Source organism: Electrophorus electricus, chromosome 18 (genome assembly GCF_013358815.1).
Source record: "Electrophorus electricus isolate fEleEle1 chromosome 18, fEleEle1.pri, whole genome shotgun sequence".
In the NCBI taxonomy this organism is placed as follows: domain Eukaryota; kingdom Metazoa; phylum Chordata; class Actinopteri; order Gymnotiformes; family Gymnotidae; genus Electrophorus; species Electrophorus electricus.
Genome location: NC_049552.1, coordinates 7,566,963 through 7,590,074, shown reverse-complemented (window position 1 = coordinate 7,590,074; position 23,112 = coordinate 7,566,963). Strand labels below are relative to the sequence as shown.

The window sequence follows — 23,112 nt, the reverse complement described above, 5'->3', positions numbered from 1 at the left end:
ATGCATATAGTTAAAAGGTCCATGATTATTACGGGCCCTATCAGCCACACATGGGCATTGGTAATCAGTCCTGAAAAAGCAAACCGCCCTGAAGGGGGCTGCTAAACAAAAGGGTCTCATGCCATTTAACTGGAGCTCTGGCTACCCCTGTGTCACCCTAATTAACCTCAGCATTGCCCCTCCCTCCGCCTAACAGCTAATCCACAGTACGGCTTAATCCCTCAGCCGGCTGTAAACCCTGCAGCCACCTCGCACACACACGTATGCATGGGCACTATGCACAGAACAGGAGATAATTTTATTGGTTCATGTATCACCCCTCCCCCCCCTTACCATATGAATTATGTGACCCCTTGGGTAAAGCAACAGCAACTGTGAACGGCCAATAAAACAAGCACTAGAGGGTCACCTGACAAATTTCAAGCACTATTGTTCAGCATCCATAAAGACGGAGGTTCTGACAATGGTAGGGATGCACAATACAGCTAAAAATATCATAGTGACATTATTTTTGCTACATTGTTGCAATTGTGAATAGCCTTGCAGTATATGACAAACCTTAATGTGACATGGTTAAAGACCAGTCTAGGTTATGTTGACCAAAATTTGTTGGATCATTTGCCTTAATTAATCAAATGATACACTGGGCAACTCCAGATAGTAGCAGAGGAACTTTAATTCTGCTATAGGCAAAGGTATCAAACTCATAATGTATCAGACTCATAGTGCTGGTTGCATGGAAACACAGAGGCAAACGTTCACTCTTGCACACGCACATGCACACACACTGCCATCACTAATACGACTGTGACAGCAGATACAGTCAGTGGAAAGCTCAGGATGTAGGTTTTGTGTTTGTGTGTGTGTGTGTGTGTATGTGGGGGTGGGTCTGAATGTATGTTTTTTGAGAGGCAGAGAGAAAGAAGATAGATGTCGTTCATTGAATACATTAATCTTACTTTCTGTGTGAAACAAACATACAAGATTATGCAGAACACAAGCTTTGGATATTTCCCAGAATGTATGCTTCATAGAAAATAACACAATCAAAACAACATGCTAGCTTCAAGGTAGTTATTTTAAAATCTTTGAACAGCACATTATTTAATGAGAGAGATTTTCACTTTTCAAAGAATACATATGTGAAATAACATGTTCATGTTCTTTCATGATGTTTATGATAACATGCTATTTTATTGCTTAAATACTTAAAGCAACTTTTCTCTGACAGATGTAACAACTGTCCTCCTGGGGTAGGGTTTTGGTCCAGAATTCAACAGCAGAATAAGACAATATTTGTAAAGAATTTGTAAAACCCACATTTTTGTATAGAGTTATTGAAGTGCTAACCGTGGATTAAAATTCCTTTCTCAAATTAAGATCAGAAGCAAAAATTACATAAGTAAATAATGACCTTTGAAGAAAAAGATCTTCGATATTAATCTCCTGCATTATTCAGATTGCATATTAGATGCAAACAAGAAATGTACCCAGTGCATACAAACTATTCATCTGCATTGTCTAGACAAATGAAACATGATACTGCCATGAAGATCCCAGGAAGAGCAACCAATCACAGCCAAACACAAAGAACACCAAGCCAATAGCATGAGACCTACATAAATACAACATGAAATCATTAGGTTGCACCTGTGGGTTGCTCAGGTGCAGGAAAGGCTAAGTCAATGATTTACAGCACAATACATCTACCAAAAGCAAACTGCCTTCCAAAGACTGACATCTCTGCAGACCAAAAGAAAGCTGGCCATCTGTCCATGCGGGAGGGAACTGTACTCACCAGGTCATGATTGGTTGAATTGGAATCATCTTCAGGGAAAGGGACATAAACAGCTAAGGCCACACAGTTGGCAAAAATAGAGAGCAATATAAAGATATCAAAAGGTCTAGAAAGCACATGGTTAAGGACAAATGAGAATTTGACATAAAGCAAAGTTAATCACTTACAGGCTATGTGAAATGCCAAGTTAATGTCATATATAATATGTTGCCCCGTACTATAATTAGGGATTAATATCCACCTAATTAAAACTTTTAAAATTAGAATAAAAATAATTTCACATGCTGTGTTAGTATTATCTAGTACAATAAATGAATTTTAGGTTTTATGCTTAAGTATTCATTTATTATAAAAGCCACTTTCAGCCAGAAACATGAACATGTACATTTTTAAAGGAATACTTCACCCAGACAATCTAACAGTGACTGTCAGTGTATGGGAAGCCTTTAGCATGTTTTAGCATTTCTAATGAATATTAAACATATTAGTACTCCTTTAATCACCTTACCCAAGACCCAGTTAGAGAGGAAAGCAAAGGGAAAGGATACTTCCACTCCACAAGGCTAATGCAGGCCCTGCGTATAGGGTTGTTGAGAGTGAGGCAGAAGAGTGCACGCGGTGGCCTGCTATTGGATGCGCTGCCCTGCTTCTTGCTTTTGGCATACTGCTGCCTCTTCCTCTGGGACAGCGAGCCCACCGGAGCGGAGCCTGCCACCAACTGCCCGCTCATTGTCTGCGGGGTGTCGCCCTGGGCATGACGCGCGGCCCGGATCGCAGCCTGCCAGGACAGGCTGCTGCCAGTCTGGGGTAGTGGCTGCCTGGAGTGGGTGGGGCTTTCAGACCAAAGGGGAGGAGCATCACCAGAGAAAGGGGCTCTGGTGCAGCTGGCATAGTTTGCCCCTGGGAATTGGAGAAAGAGCAAATGATTGAGTTCAAGAGTTGGAAAAGGTTCGGGAGAGAGAGAGAGAGAGAGGAGAGAGAGAAATTGAAAGAGTGTGTGCATGTGTATGTGAGAGAAAATCAATATTCTGTCATGTGAAAAAGCAAAGCTGTTTCTGCAGGTGCAGTTTCTAGGTCATTTGATCTGCCAGTTGCTACACTGCCAGATGAACAGGCTGTAGAAGCCTATGCCAAGAGTAAATATCTTCATACAAGGTCTCATGACTATAAATTGTACATATACCACCATTAACTTCTATGGAACGGGTACTTAGACTCTGCTCAGTCAAAAACATAGCAGCATGCAAATGATGTTTTGTGGGTACAAACCACAGTGTATTCTATTCAGCACCACCTACTCAAAAAGCTTCACGATGTAGATCAAATGCAGAGACGTTTTATATGAACCGTGCTTGGCAGAGGCACAGAAGAGCTTGTTGAAAGGCTATTAATAGCATCTCGAAAGAAATGTTTGGACAAAGTGAATCTCCTTGACAACGGCTGCAAAAAGCAGCCCTCTATAACTCAAAGGATGCTTCACATTGAAAACAGCAATAGTGAATTAAATTATTTTGATGTTCTGATGCAAAGCACCTCGTGTTCTTTAAGAATCCTGTTTGTGCTGCACATGCAATAATATTAAGTGGAAGAGCAGCTGTATGAAGTCATCCTGAACTCAAAAAAATGGGCCCATGTCTTTGAATTTAGCTTACATTTTGATTTAAGGGGTCCTAGTCTGTTTGGACACAACTGGCTTTAGAAAAAAAGAGTAAAAACGTAATTACATAGTTTTACACATTAGTCACAGGGATAAACTTTCTTAAAGTGTGGTCAGGAATTCACACTTCGTTTTTGAGTAGTAAAAATATATTTATTGAGTGTTTAAGCCACTACAATGTCCCAGCAACAAACACACATCACACGCACACACCGACACAAAATGTTTGGTAACCGTTGCCAAATTTACTTCACCACATTTGTTCCCATCTGCTAGTAGCCTCGAATCACGCAACAAAACGAGCTGCGAACTTGCAAGGATTTGTGTAGCGGCTAAAAACTATGGCTGTACATTCCGTTTTAGCCTAGACCTAATATTGGTGATATCCGAATAAAAAAGAAGTCTATTCCTGTTCCCTTCCTCACTGAAACTGATGCCTTTCTGGTCAGTGTGCGCCTTCAGCAATTATTTTCAGGTATAATCACCGATAAGACTGAGAAATGGCTCTCGACACTTACCTGTCGTAGTCCTACGTGGTAGTGATGAGCTTGAATCGACTGTCTACTAACCGTAAATTGAATTTTCAAAAGAAATAGCTATTATGCAGGTTTACGTCAGGCACCCGGCACAATATTTGACATCGGCAAACACGCGAAACAATGAGACAATGAGGTAAGAAAGATGCCCAGCGGATTCACACTAGTGCCGAACTCCAAAAGCATCATTTTCTCTCGTTTCGAATGACAGCTGCGCGCTTGTTCGCGTTTACCTTCAGTCGGTTCCTTAGGCTCGTGCATCCCTTCCTCCTCATTGAAAGTCCGTTTAATCGATGTTTTGTTGTTGTTGTTTTTTTTCCCGCCCCCCGACAAGCAATAAATGCGCCCGTAGTCCACGTCAATTCAGGCTATTAATCCACGAATTATAAAGTGCTTTATGTTGTTCCCTGAGCGCCATGGATGGAGCGCATGTTGCAACATCCGGGTGTTGTCCTCACACCGTGGGTTATTCTTCCACGGACCCTGACAGCGACATGTCCTGTGTGCGTTAGTCAGAACGTGGCTTTACCGTTCATCTTCGCGGACCGAGAGGAGCCCACGTGAAGCCACCGGCACCGGCGGACGAGTGTTACGCGAAGAGCAACAGTTCGCGCGATGCGCGCGAACTAGCGGAGACCGCGGCGACTTAAGCGGAAAATCGCTCGGGCTTTGTAATCGCCTTTCAGTGGACCACTTCTCTGCGCTGCCTTCATACTTCGCTGTATTTATGCCTGAATACGGAATGTTAAATGAAACCGCGGCGACTTCTATTACCAGCGCAAATGTAGTAAAATGAGAATTTAAAAAGTTTTTAAAGAAAATGTGCAGTATGCTGTATTGAAATAGACTGAATGGACTTGAGTTTAGAATAGTTAAGAGTATTTGGATATTCGTGAACAGTTAGGCTACCAAGGCATGTAGGCCTTTCTAATCGCTAAATACAGAGGGTCCCCTGTTATACAAGACTTGCACATTCTTACTTTAAACCGATTAAAGAAGGCACGGTCAAATGATTTATGGATTTGGAATGATTTAGGCCAGGCTACAATCGAAAATTTGGGCGTGTGTGAGTATAGGCTTCTTTAGACATGCCTAACTGAATAACCTTTGATACACGAAATTACTGAGCTGTTATTAATACATCCAAAGACATAATCAATCAAACTTGCTAACCGGTTTGAGAAGTCAAGTTTAGACAACGATATGTCAAAAAATCAGATGGGAAGATGTCAGTTAAGAAGAAGTCAGCCAATAATGTTAAGAAACTTTGATAAATGTTAAGAAACTTTCATATAGCATATTATAACCTGTTAGGTTATATTACAAATATCAGTAGAATGATCATTTGTTTTATTGTTTATTTGTATGTTTATGAGTTCAAAACTATCCTAAATATTATGCGTTCGCCCAAGACCACTTTTCCATGAACTGTAGACGCACTATTTCGTTTAGGAATTTCGGTGTGGAGTTTAATTAGGCTATTGTCGTTTTCTTGGTTTTCGTGCTCTGAATATACGTAAAATATTTAGCTTTATATTTAAAAGCAAAGACGATGTCTTTCAACCAGCTGATGCTTTATCGATTTCAGTATTCGGCACTTAACAACTTTTATCACACCTTTCTCGCATTAGAAGGTTCTGAATAATAGTTTATTCTAGGAGTAAACAAAGCACTGTTGAGAAACAACGTTCACGGACAGCGTATCGATTAATGAACCAAATATTTCTAAAGTCTTAGATATGCGTCCCGATCTGCAAGGTACGAACGCCATTCAACTTTTCTAGATATGGAACCAAAGGTCGACATTAGTTCGTCTGATTCCGTAATGAATTCAAGAGCAATGAGCGCGTTTTTACAGTGATAATCCCTGAGTAATAACCTCGCGGGGTGTCTCTGGCCTATTTCAACCCAAAGTCTAACTTTTAAAAGGATTCCTCAACCTTTAATAATAAATGGTTTTCAGACCGTGAGAAATTATATGTAATATTTAAAAACGATCCACTCGATATCATAAGTGACTTTTGTACAGGACTGGATAATGTTAATAACAATGTATATCTGTGTGTACTCGACAAGGTTTCTATAGTCCTACCCTAGAAATAAAAAGTTTTATATTATTTCAGGCCTTTAATAAATAAATAAAGAAATATTTTTATTTCAGACTGACATCTTGTGGTAGTTTCTTGTCTTACAAATGATCTTCAAAGAGACTTGTTCCAGAGACAGATCCTTTCAAATTCGTTTTAACATACCCTACTCAAATTTAAAGCCTTAAAAAATAAGGAATAGTCACCCTACATTGTTACTAAAGTAAGTGTCATTTCGTAATAAAAAGGTAGTCACAGATTCAGTCATTCAGCACATCAGCCTGACACTGCACGCTAAATGTGACTTTAAAATGTTATTTAATTAAAAAAAAAACATTAAATGAAATGTTATTCTGTTTAACGATGTATTTATACATTGTAAAAATGTGCAGTAAATTAATTTAGCTATTTAAATCTGCTAATTACTGAATTTTAAGAATTATACTTGACCCTCCATACCTTACCACTTCTGTCTATCTAAATACCACAATCAGTGTTTTATTATATGGCCTGTCACATTTATTTGTTTTTCACTTTTATTTGTGCACAATCTTTTTAAATCTAGCAAAATAAACAGAAAATAAACAGAAAAAAACATAAATTAGACAGAAAAGTAATCTTTCAATAGATCGTAATTCTCGGACTTAATGTTTCGTAATTCTCCTACTTAATTATATGCTTGATTTCACGGAAGAATTCATTTTAATATTTGAACCAATTCAAATGAGCAGACGTTGGCGTGCCTTGTAAATGCACCGTACATGAAGCATACATCTGTTAAAACATGGTCAGTGTTTTCTTGCTTTTATCTGAAAAGTTCAAATTCATAAATACGTCAGCCATAAGTACGTCTGCCATAAGTACGTCATTAAGATCAATAACCTCTGGTGAGGGTAACTTAATTGAGAACGTGGAACCAGCGTTTGTGCCTAAGTTCTGTCCGGAGAGAAAATGAATCGGGGGCGGTTTCTGAGAATTTCTTCCGTGCTGCCGCATGCTAGTGTTCAAGATGGAGTCAGTCAATAAAGCTGGACATCTTATGAGTTTAGCGGCTCTACAGCAATATGATCCCTATATTAACAGGCTTCTCGACGTTACCGGACAGGTAGCGCTGTATAAATTCAACTCAAAGGCAAATGAATGGGTAAGCCATTCTTTCTGTTCCCCGTCATGCGTTTGACTTTGAAATCATCACAGCAGTGTTGGCTTCCCAAATGAGTTAGCTGGCTAGTTAGCGTAGCTAGCTACGAACAATAGGATTCAATGGAGGGCTAAAAGCTGGGATGCTCGTAATCATTCCACCTTTACTCGGTGTCGCAGACAACAGCAGCGTTATTGGTGGCTGCATCGGGCCATTTGTCATTATACTAACCAGTCAGTAAGTTAGACGATCAACCGTTAGCTAACTGTTGGCTAAATAAATTTGTGAAAATATGGTGCGCTGTTTTTGTGAACGTTAGCTAGCTAACAAAATGAGGGAATGAATGTTTTCGTGCTTTCTTACTCTGGTTGTTTACGTTTTGCTTGGTTGTTTGTGTTTAAAACACGTAATGCGTTATTGTATGATTATAGGTCTCTTTTAATCCGAGTCCATTGATGCATACATTTAATACTTAATGTTTTGAAAGATTTAAACGTTTTCGTATACTAATTTGTAATTCTCCTTTCACAGGAAAAAACTGACATTGAAGGCACCTTATTTGTTTATGCCAGGTACTGTCTGAACATTTGTCATATTATGCCAGTTGTACAATCGAGTGGTTAACATTGACTCAACACTCTCAAAGTAATGTAGGCTAAAGTGTTCTGTATTGGTGGATGTGGGCATGTAATTATGAGACTACCAGTGCCCAACCATGTGTGTCTGCAGGTCAGCATCACCCCATCATGGTTTCACCATTATGAATCGTTTAAGCACAGAGAACTTGGTGGAACCAATCAATAAAGACTTGGAATTCCAACTTCAGGATCCTTTCCTCCTTTACCGGAATGCCAGCTGTAAGTTTCGACATTAGAAGTGTTACAACTGTCTTGAAATATCAAACGTATCCTTACCATATAACTCACTTATAATTCCTTGCATCAGGACATTTAGGTGTTTGAAACAATAATAGACCTGCATACCTTTTTGTTTTCTTTGTACCTAATTTGTGGTCACATTATCATATATAGTATGTTTTAATGCTTTAATTAGTAAATAATATAGCGCTATCACAATGTGAGAGTGTGTTAGAACATTTTAATCTGAATCCTAAACATATATCTCTCTTATTTAATTATTTGGAAAGATTTACTTCCATAGATGGAAGTAATTGTGTGTTTTATATACCTCGTATAAGTTTTTTCTGTTTTGTTTTTTGTGTCTCGTCCCTTTTTACTGTTTGATAAACTAGTAACTTTTCCTCAACAATCCTTAGGGAATAGCTTCACTGATTGAAAATTCTGGACACATATATATTTCATTCTCCCAGCCAAATATTCATTTCATAATAATAATTAAATAATGATAATTCTTATTATTAGTGCATCCAGTTTTGGTTTTAGAATTAATTCTAAAAATCGGTCAGCCTTTGACAGTAACATTTGGTTATTAAATCAACTTAGAGCCAACTATTAACATATATTTGTTTTTGTTCCATCTTGGAGGAAAGAATATTTTTAACAAGCACATTTTGCCTTATAAGGGCCTAATACTTAACAACTCTCCTGGAACAGTGTAACAACTTGTGAGGGATGGCCTTATACAAATATGGATACATGCAGTTACTCTTCGTTTGTGTAATTAAGACATGAAGCTTTGCATTTACATAGAATAAGGTTCAGGCCATGTGCCAGGAAAGGATCTTTAATTATTATGAGATTTATATATTCGGTGAACTAAGACATTATAAATCCCCTCCCAAATATACGTGCACCTTTTTGCTGAGGTTGCAAATGATGCCATTTAGATATTAATTCAGCTTCAAAGATGGAATCAGAACATACAGATACAGTACCATTGACCTACTCATTTACTAAATGCAGTTTTCTAATGAATCAAGTTTCATCATTGTGAATTATGTCTGTGCAAGTTAGAAACATTGAAAGATAGTGGGAGAAATTCCATTTGTGGTTGTTTTGTATGACCGATCAAGTAATCTTAAGGCTTAATTAATGAAGCCTTAATTAATTAATGCCTAACTTAATTGCTTAAGTGCCTAACTTAATTAATGAAGTAATTAATGAATAAATGACTGTTGTTTTTTAATACCCTTTTTGCTCCTTACTGCATATGCTGGCAGGCTTAGTTCTGATTTCCCGTATTACGTTGTTACTTCCACGTTAAGTTTGCAGAGTTAATTTAGTAATTAGCATAAAAATAAATTGTTTCCAGAAAATACTGCCGTTTTCACGGCAATAAGGAACGTAAGAAACAAGTCTAAACTTTACCGGCTATTCAGTGTCTTACTTAAACCTGGGAAGTAAGGACCTGGGTGGCTGTACCCCAACTCTCGAAATAAATAGTTGCTTTCCCGAAGCTTTGTCAGTAACTCTCTTAAATTGCTGAGTTTGGAAGTCTTCTTTGCTGACCAGAAGCCAAAACGTTAATTTCATTAAACCGTGGAGACTTAATTTGAGATTTTCTTAAATAACTGAAAATCACTGGCACGTCTTTAGAACACCCAGATTAGGTTCTTTCTAACTTTCTGTAACCTTGTGTCTTTTGGTGTTATGAAACTGCTCGAGATGAAAATTATTTTTGGTTCTACATACAGCTCCACTCTGCTGCTGTTTGTATAAAAAGAATTCAGATTGTGCTGGGCTGTGGGCTATATTTGTGGTTTCCCTGAATATCTTGAATGGTTTAGGTCAATCCTGAAAGATGGCAGGCCTTAGATTCCGTATGGCTGACAGTTAGTTCAGTGCTCCCTTGATGTATTCCTTCAGTATTTTAAGAAATGAGCAGGCTTACCATTTTTTGTTATGCCAGTCCTTGGTTTAGCTAAAGGAAAACTCTGTGACTAACTAAATGATCTTGAAATAAATGATGCATGCAGCCACCAGTGCTAAACACTTATTAGTGAAACAGAAATCAAACATGTCGCACAAAATGTAGCTTGTCTAGGTTAAAATTCCATAGCAGTATGTCAGCCATCTTAATACTGCCATAATTTGTCAGCTCTGAATCCTTTGTGTTACTTTAAGTCATAAATGAAGCCATTTACAGTATTATAAACTTACCATGGCATGTGGCACCACAGTGCATTATATAATTATTTATATACAAATGTATGTACAAAGAAACACAAGCTTAAGACCAATATGAAGATCTAGGGGGTTTCTAAAATGAAGATCTAAGGAGGTTTTCATTTCCTCCAACTGAATCCTCTCTTCCTAGCTCTGACCCCACTGCTCTGCTATATACTTGGGTGTACCGTTAGTCCAGTGGAGATCCACCTGCAAAACTGAGTTCCTACCCTGCATCTATGCAGTCGGGGATGCTACAGGATCAGGTGTGTTAGGTGGGCGTCCGAGCTACGCTCGGTATGACTACCTGTCTGGAGGAGCATGTAGTCCGTACCAGTGCAGACTGTTTGAAGATGGAGACGTCGAGGTGTCAGATTCGTGTGGTCGGGAAGAACTCCCCTGACAGGCCACGCTAATTTCCCAGCTCCTGCCACTCCTGAGCTAAGCCAATAAAATGGCTATTTTGCAGCGATGGACTGGAGAAGGGAAGTGCTGAATGTAGCTTGGGAGGCCGTTCAGGAATGGTTCGTCTTTTGAGGCAGCGGTGGCTCCCGTGATCGTGCACGGCGATACCGCTGGTGGTGCCTAAAGTTCTTGTGGGCCAAACAGAAGGTGAAGGAATAAGCTGTTAAGTGAAGCGGATGAAGTCTCCAAGGTTTTGCAGTGCTCGGAGAGAGAGAGATTGGCGTGGTAGGACTTTGAGTGCCATGTACGAGGAGAATTCGCTGTCCAAGTGACGGAAGACGGTTCCTTGTTCGTTTTCTTTTTTTTTTTTACTAGAGTTGAAGAACGCTAAAGGGATTTCTTTCTGAGGGGTTACCAGTGCAAACTTGCATATGCATGAGCACGTTCAGGGTCTTTAAGAGTGAATATTTTAAGTAATATGATGAGGATGAAACAATTCCCGATATAGATCATTTTGACGTTCACGCCTCTCTCTCTCTCTCTCTCTCTCTCTCTCTCTCTATCCCTATCCCTCACTCCTCTTTTCTCCAGTGGGCATCTACAGTATCTGGTTCTATGACAAGGCTGACTGCCAGCGCATAGCACAGCTGATGGTACAGTAAGTATCGCACGGTCCAGTTGTAAGTTGCACCGTGTTATTAAAAACATAGACGTTTACTGGGATAAATGTAAAGTGCACTGATGTATAAAAGCACTGGGTAAAAGCAATCTGTCCTTGGGTGGTCGGTCACTGAGAAACCCATGTGGGAGCCTAGCAACAGGTTGAGCTTGTTGCCATGGGTGCATGTTACCATAGCGACCAGGTTCACTCATCTGGACCATCTGGGTGTATTCAGGCACATGCACCTGTGCTGTTAATGCTACACTTTAATAAATTGCTGGCTGTAAAGTGTGTAAGTGTGTGTGTGTGTGTGTGTGTGTGTGTGTGTGTGTGTGTGTGTGTGTGTGTGTGTGTGTGTATAATTGGTTGGAGCTATAACCAGTATTTCGACCATTTAGAAACTGGACTGTATTTAGACTTATTGTCCTCTGTTAAACTCTAGGCTTGATCGTACACTATTTAATTGTTCAACCAATGTTCCATTACGGATTTAAAATTAAGGCAAACGTTCGTTCATGTCAAGTATGGCGCTGGATCCGTCTTGTGCAAGTGTTCACCTTCGAAACGCCACTGCCATCTAGTGGTCCATATCTGCAGCATTCAGAACGTCACACCTTGGCTCTACCTGAAATGGTCTGCTGTTTTAGTCATTCACCACGTAGGCACCTATAAGGGAGACAAGACGCAGGATTCGAACCACACTAGCTTGCGTGTAGCAGTGTTTTACAGTTTCAGATATGTTGTGCTGTGGCTTAATATCTAGTCAATGTTCCTATTTTATCTTAAAAATACTGAGTGAAGTACTGTGATTCGTATGTATTGAGCACAAGCTTTGTTTGTTTTGGTTCGTGTTACTTTAACATTTCATGGCTGTTAGATATTTGCTCATAGCAGTGCTGAGCCTTTAAACAGGCCTGTTATACTGACAGTCCTTCTAAATACAGCACCAACATCTGCCATAGAAAACCCCTAAGCATTGTGGTACCTTTGCCTTTGAGCAGCGCACATCAGTTGTTCACTACATATACAGTGTACTGTGAGTAACAATATAGTGAACTGTATAGGGAACGTGAATTGTCGCTGAAACACTCTAAATAGAACCCTAAACAGTAAAGTAGGGTGTGAATTTAGAAATGGGTCTTGTTCATGCTGTGCTGCCTATTTTTAAAGACTCTGTGTGTCTGTGTGTGTCCGTTTCAGGATAGTGAAGCAGGAGGCGCTAAGGGCTGAACATGCCTCCCCAAATCGAGGCAGAGCAAATGGGTGCATTGAGACCAGACCAATGGATATCCTAGAGCTGCTTAGCAAGGCCAAGGAGGAATACCACAGGGTAGGCCAGGGATTACTCGGGTCTGATTTGCAGCCTTTTCTCTTTAATGAAGTCCAGAAGGCATGAATTAAGAGGTGTGCAGATGCACAGGAAAGATTGGTGTGTAATCGAGATGATATCCTTGCTTCTGTTTCTCTCCCTGATTGTTTTTCAGTTTGTATTTTAAAGAACCATACTTGCTAATTGTGCACATTTTGTTGTGTTATAATAACATTGTGTGTGTGTGTGTGTGTGTGTGTGTGTGTGTGTGTATATAGAGTCAGTCCACTGATACAGATCTACAGGTAAACTCAGATGTGGCTTACACTCCAGAGCCAGTCAAAACAGAGAGCTCGAAGCCCACGGTTATCACTTCTCAACATGAGAAGGTACTATTTCTTTAATGAAATTTACTGCATTTATCACATGCATTTGTCCCAAATGACAGAAGGTGTTTGTTGTCTCCACTGAAGTAATCCTTACACTAGTACATTAGGCTGGTTTGAAACCTATCAAAGAAAATACACAAAGTAACATCAAATATCAACATGCTACTTCAGCCACACTTGCGCAGCTTCACTTTGCAGGCCTCTTAGTTATTAACTGGCATTTTTGCTGGATCTGTCAGTTTAACATGACATCCTCCTCTTTGTATCCACAGGCCGCCCATGGTGTCATAAAGCAGATCACAGTAGAAGAGCTGTTTGGCAGCTCCTTACCCAAAGACCCGGCACCTCTAGCTTCCGGCCACAATCCCAGTGATCCTGCCCCAGCCGATAGCTTCCTCCGTGGGCTAACCTACGCTCCTCCCCCCCTCCCCCTGGAGCCGCTCCTCACCCCTCGCCTCACAGCTGACCCTGGGGGCCCGGGCCTGGTGCCCCTCCTCAAGGCTGGAGGCCCCAGAGATCCGCTGCACTCCGTTCCCCCCAGGCTGATGGCCCCGAGTGGTGCCGAGGGCGTCCCCACGCTCGTCTGTCCGCAAGGAGCCCCTGCCCCTCAGGCGGCACCCCGGTATGTGAACCCGCTGAAGGGTGACGGGCACGGCATGGCCAAGCCAGCGGCAGTGCCGGGCTTCATTCCCACCACGCTGGTCACGCCACAGAGCTTCCGGGAGCCCTCGCCCAAAGCTCCAGCAGTTTTCACTAGCAAGACCTCGCCGTGCGGACAGGTACAGCCCACTCAAACTAACTGTGGAATTCTGTGGACCGTTTTTGAGGACTTGCAATGGAATCTCTCTCTCTCTCTCGCTCTCTCTCTCTCTCTCTCTCTCTCTCTCTCTCTCTCTTTCGCAGAACATGGATGCAGATACATTTGCCCAAGCACAGCCCCTTGTCAAAACAATTCCAGTGAGTTCAAACATAAAAGATCTAGGAACTGACAGACACATTTTGGTTTATACATAGAAAGCGGATTAGCATGAATACCCTGCTCACTGTAATGCTTCTCTGATGTGTATTTTGTCATCAGTATGCTGCTTCTCTTCTTTCTGAATTTGTAATGGAGGCTGAAGGCAGCCATCCTATCCGAGACTCAAACCCGGGGACCAAAAGGAGGTAACTTGAGCTCTGACCACCGGACCAAAGAGCCAGATCACCCATTTAACCTCCCTAAAGTGACCATCTCCGTCACACCATCCTCCCCTTCGGGGAGTGACCGTCTCCTTCACAATGCCTTCAGCTCGGGAGCGCCCCTGCGCGTGACACTGTCCATCAGGCCCACACCCATGCCCCTCATCAGGGGTCTTCACACTGGGCTACACCGTCCCCCACAGCAGGGGTGGGTTCATCAACCTGAAGCACCATCCCATTGTCCTCGTGGCCATCGCACTTCTGACACCATGTGCTGCCTTCAGCCTTTATTACAGAATTATTTACTTACTGGATGCATTTGTCACATTACAGTAACTATATTCCATTGAAAATTACATTTTTGACGCGGCGTGACGAATTAGAGCCGATTTTAAATAAAATAATAATTAAAAACATCAAATCTTCTAGAAGCATGTTGACAGATTACACTGCAGCAGAGAAACCCTATTATAAAAACTGACCATAGTACTTTACTGTAAGGTATAATATGAACTCTAATACATTGAGATCCCAGTAGCACTGTTGGAAATCTATGGGTTTGTCACCAGATTAGATCATCCACTGTTATGTCTTGTTCTCGGAAAGATGCCACTGGCGTCTATGGCTGGTATATTAGATCCATACTCTCATTAGCTACATAGTTCCTACCTGCTTGACATGGAGTAATCTGACCTTGGGATGGGAGGAGCCAACACGGTCTCATTACTCTGATTTTTACTATTAAATCATAATCACTATTATACTTACTTACTATAATAGTGTATGGTCAGATGTGATTTAATGTCCCATCAGTGTCGGGAGGTTTGCTTTTAAAATGTATTTCACTATTGATTAGAGAGTACATGCTGTTACTTGTGATTTAAAGGCCATCAGAATGAGTAACACATTTGGATAACTTCAACTCTGGGTAATAATGAGTAATCCAATGGACTATGTTACCAGTTACATTTAAGGGTATGCACTCTGTAATGAAATAGATTTTTAATGCATCCTTCCCAACACTGCACATTGTGTGTGCAGGTAAACGAAATGATTGTTAGCTGCTCCACTTTGCTGACCTTTGAACCCTTTAATGTTTTATTAAAAACGTGCATGTCTTGTCTAAGCCAATGAAGGCAGGGCTAGTGGTGCCAGGGGAGGAGTCTTCTCTGCTGCTTTCTCCCAGCGCATTTCAGCAATCCACTACGAAGGCAACAGAACTGCAGAGAATTCCCGCCCCTCCGTCCTCGCCTCCTGCCTCTCTGGGGAGCAGAGAGCTGCCACCAGCAGTGTACAGCAAGACACAGCTGCAAGACGTCCTGATACATTTGATAAAGGTACTCGCTCACGCATGCCAAACCGAGCACGAGTCTGAATCGAGGCTCAAATTCGAGTGTTGTTCAAACGATTATTTCCACGGGTGTGCTTTGCTGACATGCTGAACTAACATTAGTTTTGCACAACCACCAAAATGTGAGTTTTGCTCCTGCTCCGTCTCTCTCAGCACGACGCCCGCTTCCTCAGCGCAATCCACGAGGCCTACTTGCAGACCCTCTCCAAAGACCTGAACAACATCAAGCTATAGCCAGCAACCCCGTGGCTCCTGGACTGCACGCTGTCATCATCAGCCTCCTGGATCTGGCCCAGGGGGCTGGCTCTGCTTCTAAGGCAAAGGAATCTAGACTGCATTTAGGGTGGAACCCCCTGCATTTTTGGGTGAACCACACTGGGCCTCTGGCTGTCTTAAAGGCGCAGGCAACTTTCTATTAGCGCTGCTCTAAAAGGTACACGGGCCACAGGACAGTCATCGCACAACCACGGCAACGCCTTGGCTTGTTCCGCCTCTGAGCCAGAGTAGCTGGTCACGGCACAATGATCTGCAGATTAAGCTTCTGCCAGTCTGAGCCATGGGGGAACGGCCTCCCTTCTTTTTCTTTGTCTTTCTTTACCAGATTCATTCTATCATCGTTTGTTTTTTTTTTTGTTTTGTATTTTTCTTCATCTGCTTAATATCTTGTGTGTCTTGTGTTTCCCCTGCCACATCTGTCCCTTCTTTCAGACTTATGGCTGGTTTTTGCTCACTTTGGTTAACAGGGCCAGGGATACCTACACTTTTACTTAGTCACGCATGGGCCCAGGTCTATGGCACGGATACAATAATGGTGTTTCTGCCCTGATGGGTTACAGTACGGGTTACAGTACGGTCCGCACTGAGCGCCGAGGTTTGCAGTATGTTTTACTGCAATAAGCTTTATATGCACTGGACAATACAAGTACAACTCATTATTTAGTAATGCATTCATTTGATGTTAATATAGGCATAATGGATAAAGGAATATTTTTTTGTTCCCTGGTGCATGCCAGTCATCACTGATTATTAGGAGTTTCAGCTGAACTGCATTAGAGTGGTGTTGACCTTTGCTTTACAAAAAGGAAATTCATAGCCTAGTACAAGTTTGTCTTGAAAAGGGAGATGTATTTTAAAGCACATATACACAATGCATCTGGTTGAGCACCATGGGTTCGCATCCTTGTAATGTTTTGTCAAACGCCAAATGGCTCATTCAGGGCAGAGTAAACATATCTGCAGCGGCATAACACCATTCTGGTGTATTACTTCTTTCTGTGGTAAAGTGCAGTGTTTAATGCCTCCACTATGTGGTGCATATTTTGTTTTGGTTGGCTTTGCTAAATCTAGGTATTATGTTTTACATGTTCTCTGTCTAGACAGATAGAGGCAAACAAAGGCAATATGACTTTTTTAAACTGTGAATTCATATGGGTTTTGTTTAGGGTTGTTTTTTCTTTGCTAAAGTAGTTCTAACTTTGATGAACTACACTTGGAAGATCTTTTCGTTTTGCACAAAAATGCCACTTGAAAAGAGATGCTGGGCACTAACACGGCATCAAACGGATTTGTTTTTAATACTCCACTAAGCAATGTCACTAAAGCAACCAGAAGCATCTTTAAGCTGTCCTCACTCTACAGTTGTGTGGAAGCTTCTAGATGTCACCATGACGGCTGTTTCCTCTCATCTTTTTTTTTTTTTTCCCCCACTTAAAGTGACATGAAATGCAGTGATGTACAGTAGTTTGGTTTCTGTTGTGTTCGCTGTCAGATCACAGGTTTGCCCCTTATTCATTTTTCTATATATTTTTTCTTTTTGCTTTCCTTATTTTGGGGCAGTTTATAAGGTAATTATCAAACATTCTGGAACACCATTATCAAATATGTGCTAAATATATCAGAAAGATTAGAGTTTAGAAAGATCTTAAAAAGGGGTGAGCCTACACTATAAGATCACCACAATTGGTTTGTTAACGTAATTTAATGCTAAATAAAAATTCTGACCTGAGCAACTTATTTAAAGTTCAAGGGTTTTTTTTAATTATTTTTTTTAGGGATGCTTTGAACGTGATCGGTTCCTATAGCGATAAAGTAATACATGGTAAGTGAGAGGTGAAAATTATGCATATGTCTCCAAAGCACGACGCATTGCTACTCGGTTCTAGATCAAGATCTGTTTAACCTCAAACGCAAAGAACCAGCAAGCATGGGTACTGGCTATAAGAGCTTAGTGTGATTAGCTAGAACTTTATTGCAATGTTTTCCTTGTCTGAAATGTTTGCTTTGACCATGTAGCTCGTTTTCAAGCCCTCAAAAAGGTGTCGGGTATGCTGGAGTCTGACCCTTAAAATGTGCAGTGTGTGGGGTTACCAGAGGAAGACACAACAGAGAACTGGTTTTAGGTCCAGTTCTGGAAGCTGTTGGTGTGGGTTATATATTATATAACTGTTTTTTGTCCTAGTCATGTACGTGGGCTAGGTTCATTTGTATATTTCTGTGATGACAGGCAGACTAGGAATGCTTTAATATAATATTAATAATTATAATAAACACCACACAGGAAGTAAAAAACAGGGTAGCTACATTTCCATTATCTTTCTGCCCAAATTTGACATGCAGATTTCTGGACGATAACCATACTCTATCCCCAGGCCCACAAACCAGAGCCTCCCTGTGGTGGCGATTGGCCTGTCCTCTGTTGCTCAAGAGCCCTCTAGAGATGTACTTGGGCGCACTCATATTTCATCTATCTGCTGAAGCCATTCATCTTCCCCTGGTATCTCCCAAGTTGGATGGGATGCAGGGAAACAAAGGTGCTTGATGTCCAAGATGGCACTGTGGAAGAGTAAACCAGAGAGCTCTGGGAATATTTGACCCAAGGGAGAAACTTAGACCAGTCATTTTGGCAGTCTGCACAATAACTACGCAGGTGCCGGTTGATTTCCTGGTTCAGTCTCTCCTTTTGGACCCTAGTGCTGACCAGAGGTCAGGCTCATGGTGATCCCCAATCTTTCCATAAACTGTCCCCATACCCATAATTTGGGTTCCCCTGTCCAACACAATGTCCACCAGTAGGCTAAAATAATGGTTATGTTGGGCCTCAGTGGTCTGGTAGGCTGTTGTCTGAGCCCTCTCCCAGAGCCAATTTAGTACCACCAATATGGTTGTTACTTTCAGATTCTAGGAGGTCAGTATGGTCACTGAGGTTTGTTTGCCAGCCAGTGGTTGCCAAGTAATCTTTGACTGTACACATGCTTTACAGAACAACTTATAGACATCAGTGTGAAGACTGGGCTACTATTACAAATACTGAAAATAGTTTAACCATTTTGGTTACTCCTGGATGACCACTAGAAATGGGAGTATGTGTCCAGGTAAGGTGGCTTATGGGGTTGCTTGTTACCAGGTCCTGCTGCTGCGTTGGAGATCTCCTGATTGATCTCCCAGAGGATTGGAACAACTAAGCAGATAGGCTCTGTGATGGGCTGTTCAGAGGTGGCAGACAGAGCGGAGTCATGGAGTCTTCATACGATATCAACCTTCCCATTTTTTGGACCAAAGCCTGTAAGAAATTGTAAACTGAAACAATGTGGAAAAAGAGAGCACTCCTGGTGTGGCGAGAAATAAATTTGTTGGGACCTCCCAGATATACTCCAGCTTCCTAGGGGGGATGAAGTGTCCACTCCACTCAATGACGCCTCCTCATAAGCCAACTTGATAGCCAGGAACTCCTGATTCCCCACATTTCAGCCAGGATCCTTCTTGGAAAGGAAGCTTAGGTCCAGCTCTCTGTTGCGAAGAGAGGGTCAGGCTGGTGCACGATGGGGGCAGTAGTAAACCAGTGCTTAAGGGAGGCGAACATATTTTTCTGCAGCGGGTGACCAGGTGGCTCAGCGTGAAACACTACTGAAGATGGATGTGAGAGGCGCAACTATTGCGCTGAAGAAGCAGAGCGAGAGCAAATGGATACGTGCAGTGCAAGGAGCAGATAGAGGACTAGGACAACCGAAGTGAGGGCAGGTAACGCAAGACCGAGTGTTGGGTTTCTACTGCCAAAGGTGTAGGGATGCTGGAAAGGTACGTAAAAAGGCTTCTGGCGCTAAGGGAATTCTACTTGTTACTGTTGCTACAGGTTCCAAAACCACTGAGGACAAGATAAGATACAAAGTCTGAATCTAAAGTCCATGGGTGGAACAACTCAATATGTGCTCAGTGTTCCTGTCACTGTGTGTTTGGTCACTTGAAAAGATTTGAAAGTAACAACTCAAAACTGGACTGTCCTTTGGTCTGCATTCCAGTTCCATGATAGATTAACTGATGTGTTTTACTTGTCTAGACAAAAGTTAACTGCCAAAAGGAAATCCAATAAGTTTGAGTGAGATTACAACATGATTTTAATAACTACACGATGAGCCTTGATGGTATGCAATATTTTGTATTTTCCGTGTTTGCGGAAAACTGCTAAAAGTGCATTATGCATAGCGGAGTGTTCCATTTGTTCCTAACTGTACAAAATCACCTCTTATCTTTAGACAAGATCAGTATTTGATTAACTTGTCATAACAAATCACAGTTGACACCTTCATCTAAATAATTTGGGGGGAGTTTTTATTTTGAAACATAGAAATATTTCTCGAGTAGGTAATTGCTAATTTCCTATTTCCTAAAGGAAATTTCCTAAATTGCGCCTCTAAGCGGAACTGGAGGGCAAGGGGACGATGTTATCTGCCTATTGCACAATAATGTAAACCAGATTAACGGCGTTATCTGTGTTCATCTTGCTTCCGGGGGAACCATGGAAACGAGTCGAGCTGACGTTGTTACGTCACAAAGGCACTGCGAAAGTGCAGGAGACGGGAGTCCGCGAACGTCGCAGTCCCGGAGATTTAGTGGCATCATAAACGTTCAAACAGTGTGTATAACGTAAGCACTTCTAGACGAGGACTATGTTCATACATGACTACTGTAGCTTCTCACACTGCCACCTTGTGGTGTACCGGAGATGATGCGATGAGAACCATGAGGTAGTGATGCTTTTAGTGCCCAATAAAAAATAAACTTAACATAACTTTAAGTCCTTGTTTGTGTATACCCGAGGCCAATACTGCGAACACACATTAATTTTACTTAGCTACTTCTTAAGCACTGAAATGGCTAAGTAATCGATCTAAAGTAGCCATATAAAGACAAGGATTACGCCATTCACTTCTTTAAGGAAATAATTTCTCACCTGCACTTAAGGGATCTGTCCTCTTTGGAGTTCATCTTAAGAGTCGATTCTACTCATCAGCTCCTGTTCCGAGCAGGACCCGGTTTGGGAGGTTCCGATCGTTGTTAATGGCTCAGCAGCCGATCTCGAGTCCCGGTGACTAGTTAGCATGCTTTCCTTTCCCTTCGCTAGACCTTCTCTCGGCTTTGGTGAAAAGCCCATAGACGAAAACAAACACTGAAGATATAGCAGGTGTAACTTAAGCAGCTATTTAAAGAAGAAACAAGCTACGATGCTGGCGAGTCCTGCACGTTTGCTTATCTGTCTTCTGTGCAAATGTGTCATGAAGTCGCGCAAGTGCATTGCCTGTACCGAGACACTGAATTCAACACAGTCCACCGTACTAGTCTACACATTACAAGCACGCTATTGCATCATTTCAAGTCTACTCCAAAGATCTGCATGCTGCTTTATTGCTACATATAAATCTACAAGCACAGCTCTATCCTATCTGTATTACCTAGCATTCTTAATCATACTTGTCATTCGGCAGAGGCGATTAGAATTGTTTTAATCGAAGTCACAGCGGACCTCTGACACGTGAATATACAGCCTACCTGCTTTAGACCACTGCATGCTAGTTAACACACAGCATAACCAAACCACCTCCTGGACTGCCAAAAGTTTGAGGTTACAAAGTGCTTCTGATAGGTTTAAACAAAATAATAGTTCTGAAACCTCTGGTTTTTTCTCCTTGAATACTGATCTATAGGCTAATACTGAGGAGTGTACTGTAGTTTCTACTTTAGTCAGCTCTAATTCTGTTGGACACCTGCATCAAAAGGTGTTCTGTGCACATCTGGTACATGGGGCATAGTCTTATTGGTCTCAGAGCAACTTGAACCCAGCCAATTTGAGGAACATAAGGTGCAATTTATGAGCTGAATCAGGTGTAAATGAACAGAGAAAAATATTAAACTAGGCAATTCTGACCCCAAGGTTCTCTGTAATACCACAATTTGTAATACCAAATTCACTGTAATACCACCTTCTGAAAGAAACTTCACTGTCGCAGTCAAGTACCTACAATGTGCTAGTGTTTCCACAGCTCAGAAATGCCACCAGATTTTGGGCTGCTCCTGTACATGTGCTTTCTGTGCCCACCTTCATCCGATCAAGTTGGTTTTTTAAACACCATACAGGCTTAAGCATATATAGTCAGAGAAGTGCATTTGGCAATTTATATCTTTCATCATAATTTGTCCAGATTGTATGGAGGAATGGCTTTGGATATTATTAACAAATTTGCCCTGGTAGGATTCACTGTTGACAAAAGCTTTGCTAATGTTACTGATTAACCCAATCTGGAAAGGGTCTTGCTAGAACTATGGAATGAGAACATGTAAATAGGCTTGATTTGACCTCATTGGAAGCTACGTTAGCAATTTTGGGGGAAAATACTCAATTTAAACGTTAGCTGCTCTACGGAGACAGCTTCACAGCTGACCCAGTGCCAGGATTGAAGCCGTTTTCCTATTATTGAATGAAGACTGAATAAGTGCATAAATGAGAAATCAGCAAAAATAAAATTGTTGGGACGAAACTGCTTCGTGTAACAAGGCCTCCTTAAGAGTTCAAAGTTTAGGTTTATAAAGTGCAACAACACAGGGAGGTCATCTCAAACTGCTTTATTACAGCTTAAATAACAGTACATTTTAATATAGTTTCTATCTTGCATCCAGCTTTCTGTTGTACACTGAATTTAAAATTAAATACAAAAGATGGATAAGGATACAGTGGGGGTGTGCAGAGCTCTACAGTTATTTGTATGGAAGGGGAGAGGGAGAGCGAGAGAGAGAGAGAGGGGGGGAACTGATTTAATCTTTACTCCTTTTTGTTTTATTTATTTATTTTGCCAACTCCAGGCCTAATGCACAACAACAGCACTTTTGTTTTTGTACAGAATGTCGCAGAGGGAGAACAGAATGGAAGATATGCCACTACCGCTAAGGAAAGAGCGCCTCTCGTTACACGCCAAAAAGGAACAACAGAAAAATTCTGCCATTCAAATGCTGCAAGTTTTTTTTTTTCTTTTTTTTATTAAAGGACAGAAAAAACCTGTGTTACAAAATGTCTCTAGCATTCTTCTTTGTGTCTGGAATTTTTGTTTTGCTACAGAAAGAATGATTTTTTTTTGTTCTAGTTATTCAAGTGGGTGTGCACGTGTGTGCGCGTGTGTGTGTGTGTGTGTGTGTGTGAGAGACTGTGTGCATGAGGGTCGGTGTACAAGTGTTTCTGAAACTCCAT

General features: G+C 41.4%; 2 protein-coding genes across 4 annotated transcripts in view; one reads left to right on the top strand and one right to left on the bottom strand.

The window, feature by feature from the left end:
* The window catches only part of cacna1db (calcium channel, voltage-dependent, L type, alpha 1D subunit, b), a 69,502-nt gene extending 64,761 nt beyond the window's left edge, over nt 1–4,741 (bottom strand). For both annotated transcript variants that reach the window (XM_035536033.1, XM_035536034.1), the window contains exons 1-3: nt 4,225–4,741; nt 2,347–2,698; nt 1,799–1,904 (exon numbers count right to left, since the gene is read on the bottom strand). In XM_035536033.1, the coding sequence (XP_035391926.1) occupies nt 1,799–1,904; nt 2,347–2,698; nt 4,225–4,252 (486 nt within the window). In that variant the 5' untranslated portion in view covers nt 4,253–4,741. The remainder of the gene's footprint in view (nt 1–1,798; nt 1,905–2,346; nt 2,699–4,224) is intronic.
* Nucleotides 4,742–7,067: 2,326 nt separating this feature from the next.
* dcp1a (decapping mRNA 1A) lies at nt 7,068–17,612 on the top strand. Of its 2 annotated transcripts, XM_027015013.2 has the most exons (10): nt 7,068–7,222; nt 7,751–7,791; nt 7,949–8,076; nt 11,302–11,368; nt 12,572–12,701; nt 12,959–13,069; nt 13,342–13,848; nt 13,973–14,026; nt 15,376–15,585; nt 15,753–17,612. In XM_027015013.2, exons 1-10 carry the CDS (start codon nt 7,073–7,075, stop codon nt 15,831–15,833), a joined length of 1,479 nt encoding a protein of 492 aa, XP_026870814.2. In that variant the 5' UTR covers nt 7,068–7,072; the 3' UTR covers nt 15,834–17,612. The 2 variants fall into 2 exon arrangements, with proteins under 2 accessions (XP_026870814.2, XP_026870815.2); XM_027015014.2 differs by lacking the exons at nt 15,376–15,585; nt 15,753–17,612 and adding an exon at nt 14,148–15,369.
* The last annotated feature ends 5,500 nt before the right edge of the window (nt 17,613–23,112 follow it).

What these genes read in the sequence shown, in the direction of transcription:
- dcp1a (XM_027015013.2), top strand. Translation starts at nt 7,073, where the DNA reads ATGCTAGTGTTCAAGATGGAGTCAGTCAATAAAGCTGGACATCTTATG. An exon ending in ACCTTATTTGTTTATGCCAG is followed by an intron (nt 7,792 to 7,948) that starts GTACTGTCTGAA and finishes GTGTGTCTGCAG; the next exon opens with GTCAGCATCACCCCATCATG. An exon ending in ATAGCACAGCTGATGGTACA is followed by an intron (nt 11,369 to 12,571) that starts GTAAGTATCGCA and finishes TGTCCGTTTCAG; the next exon opens with GATAGTGAAGCAGGAGGCGC.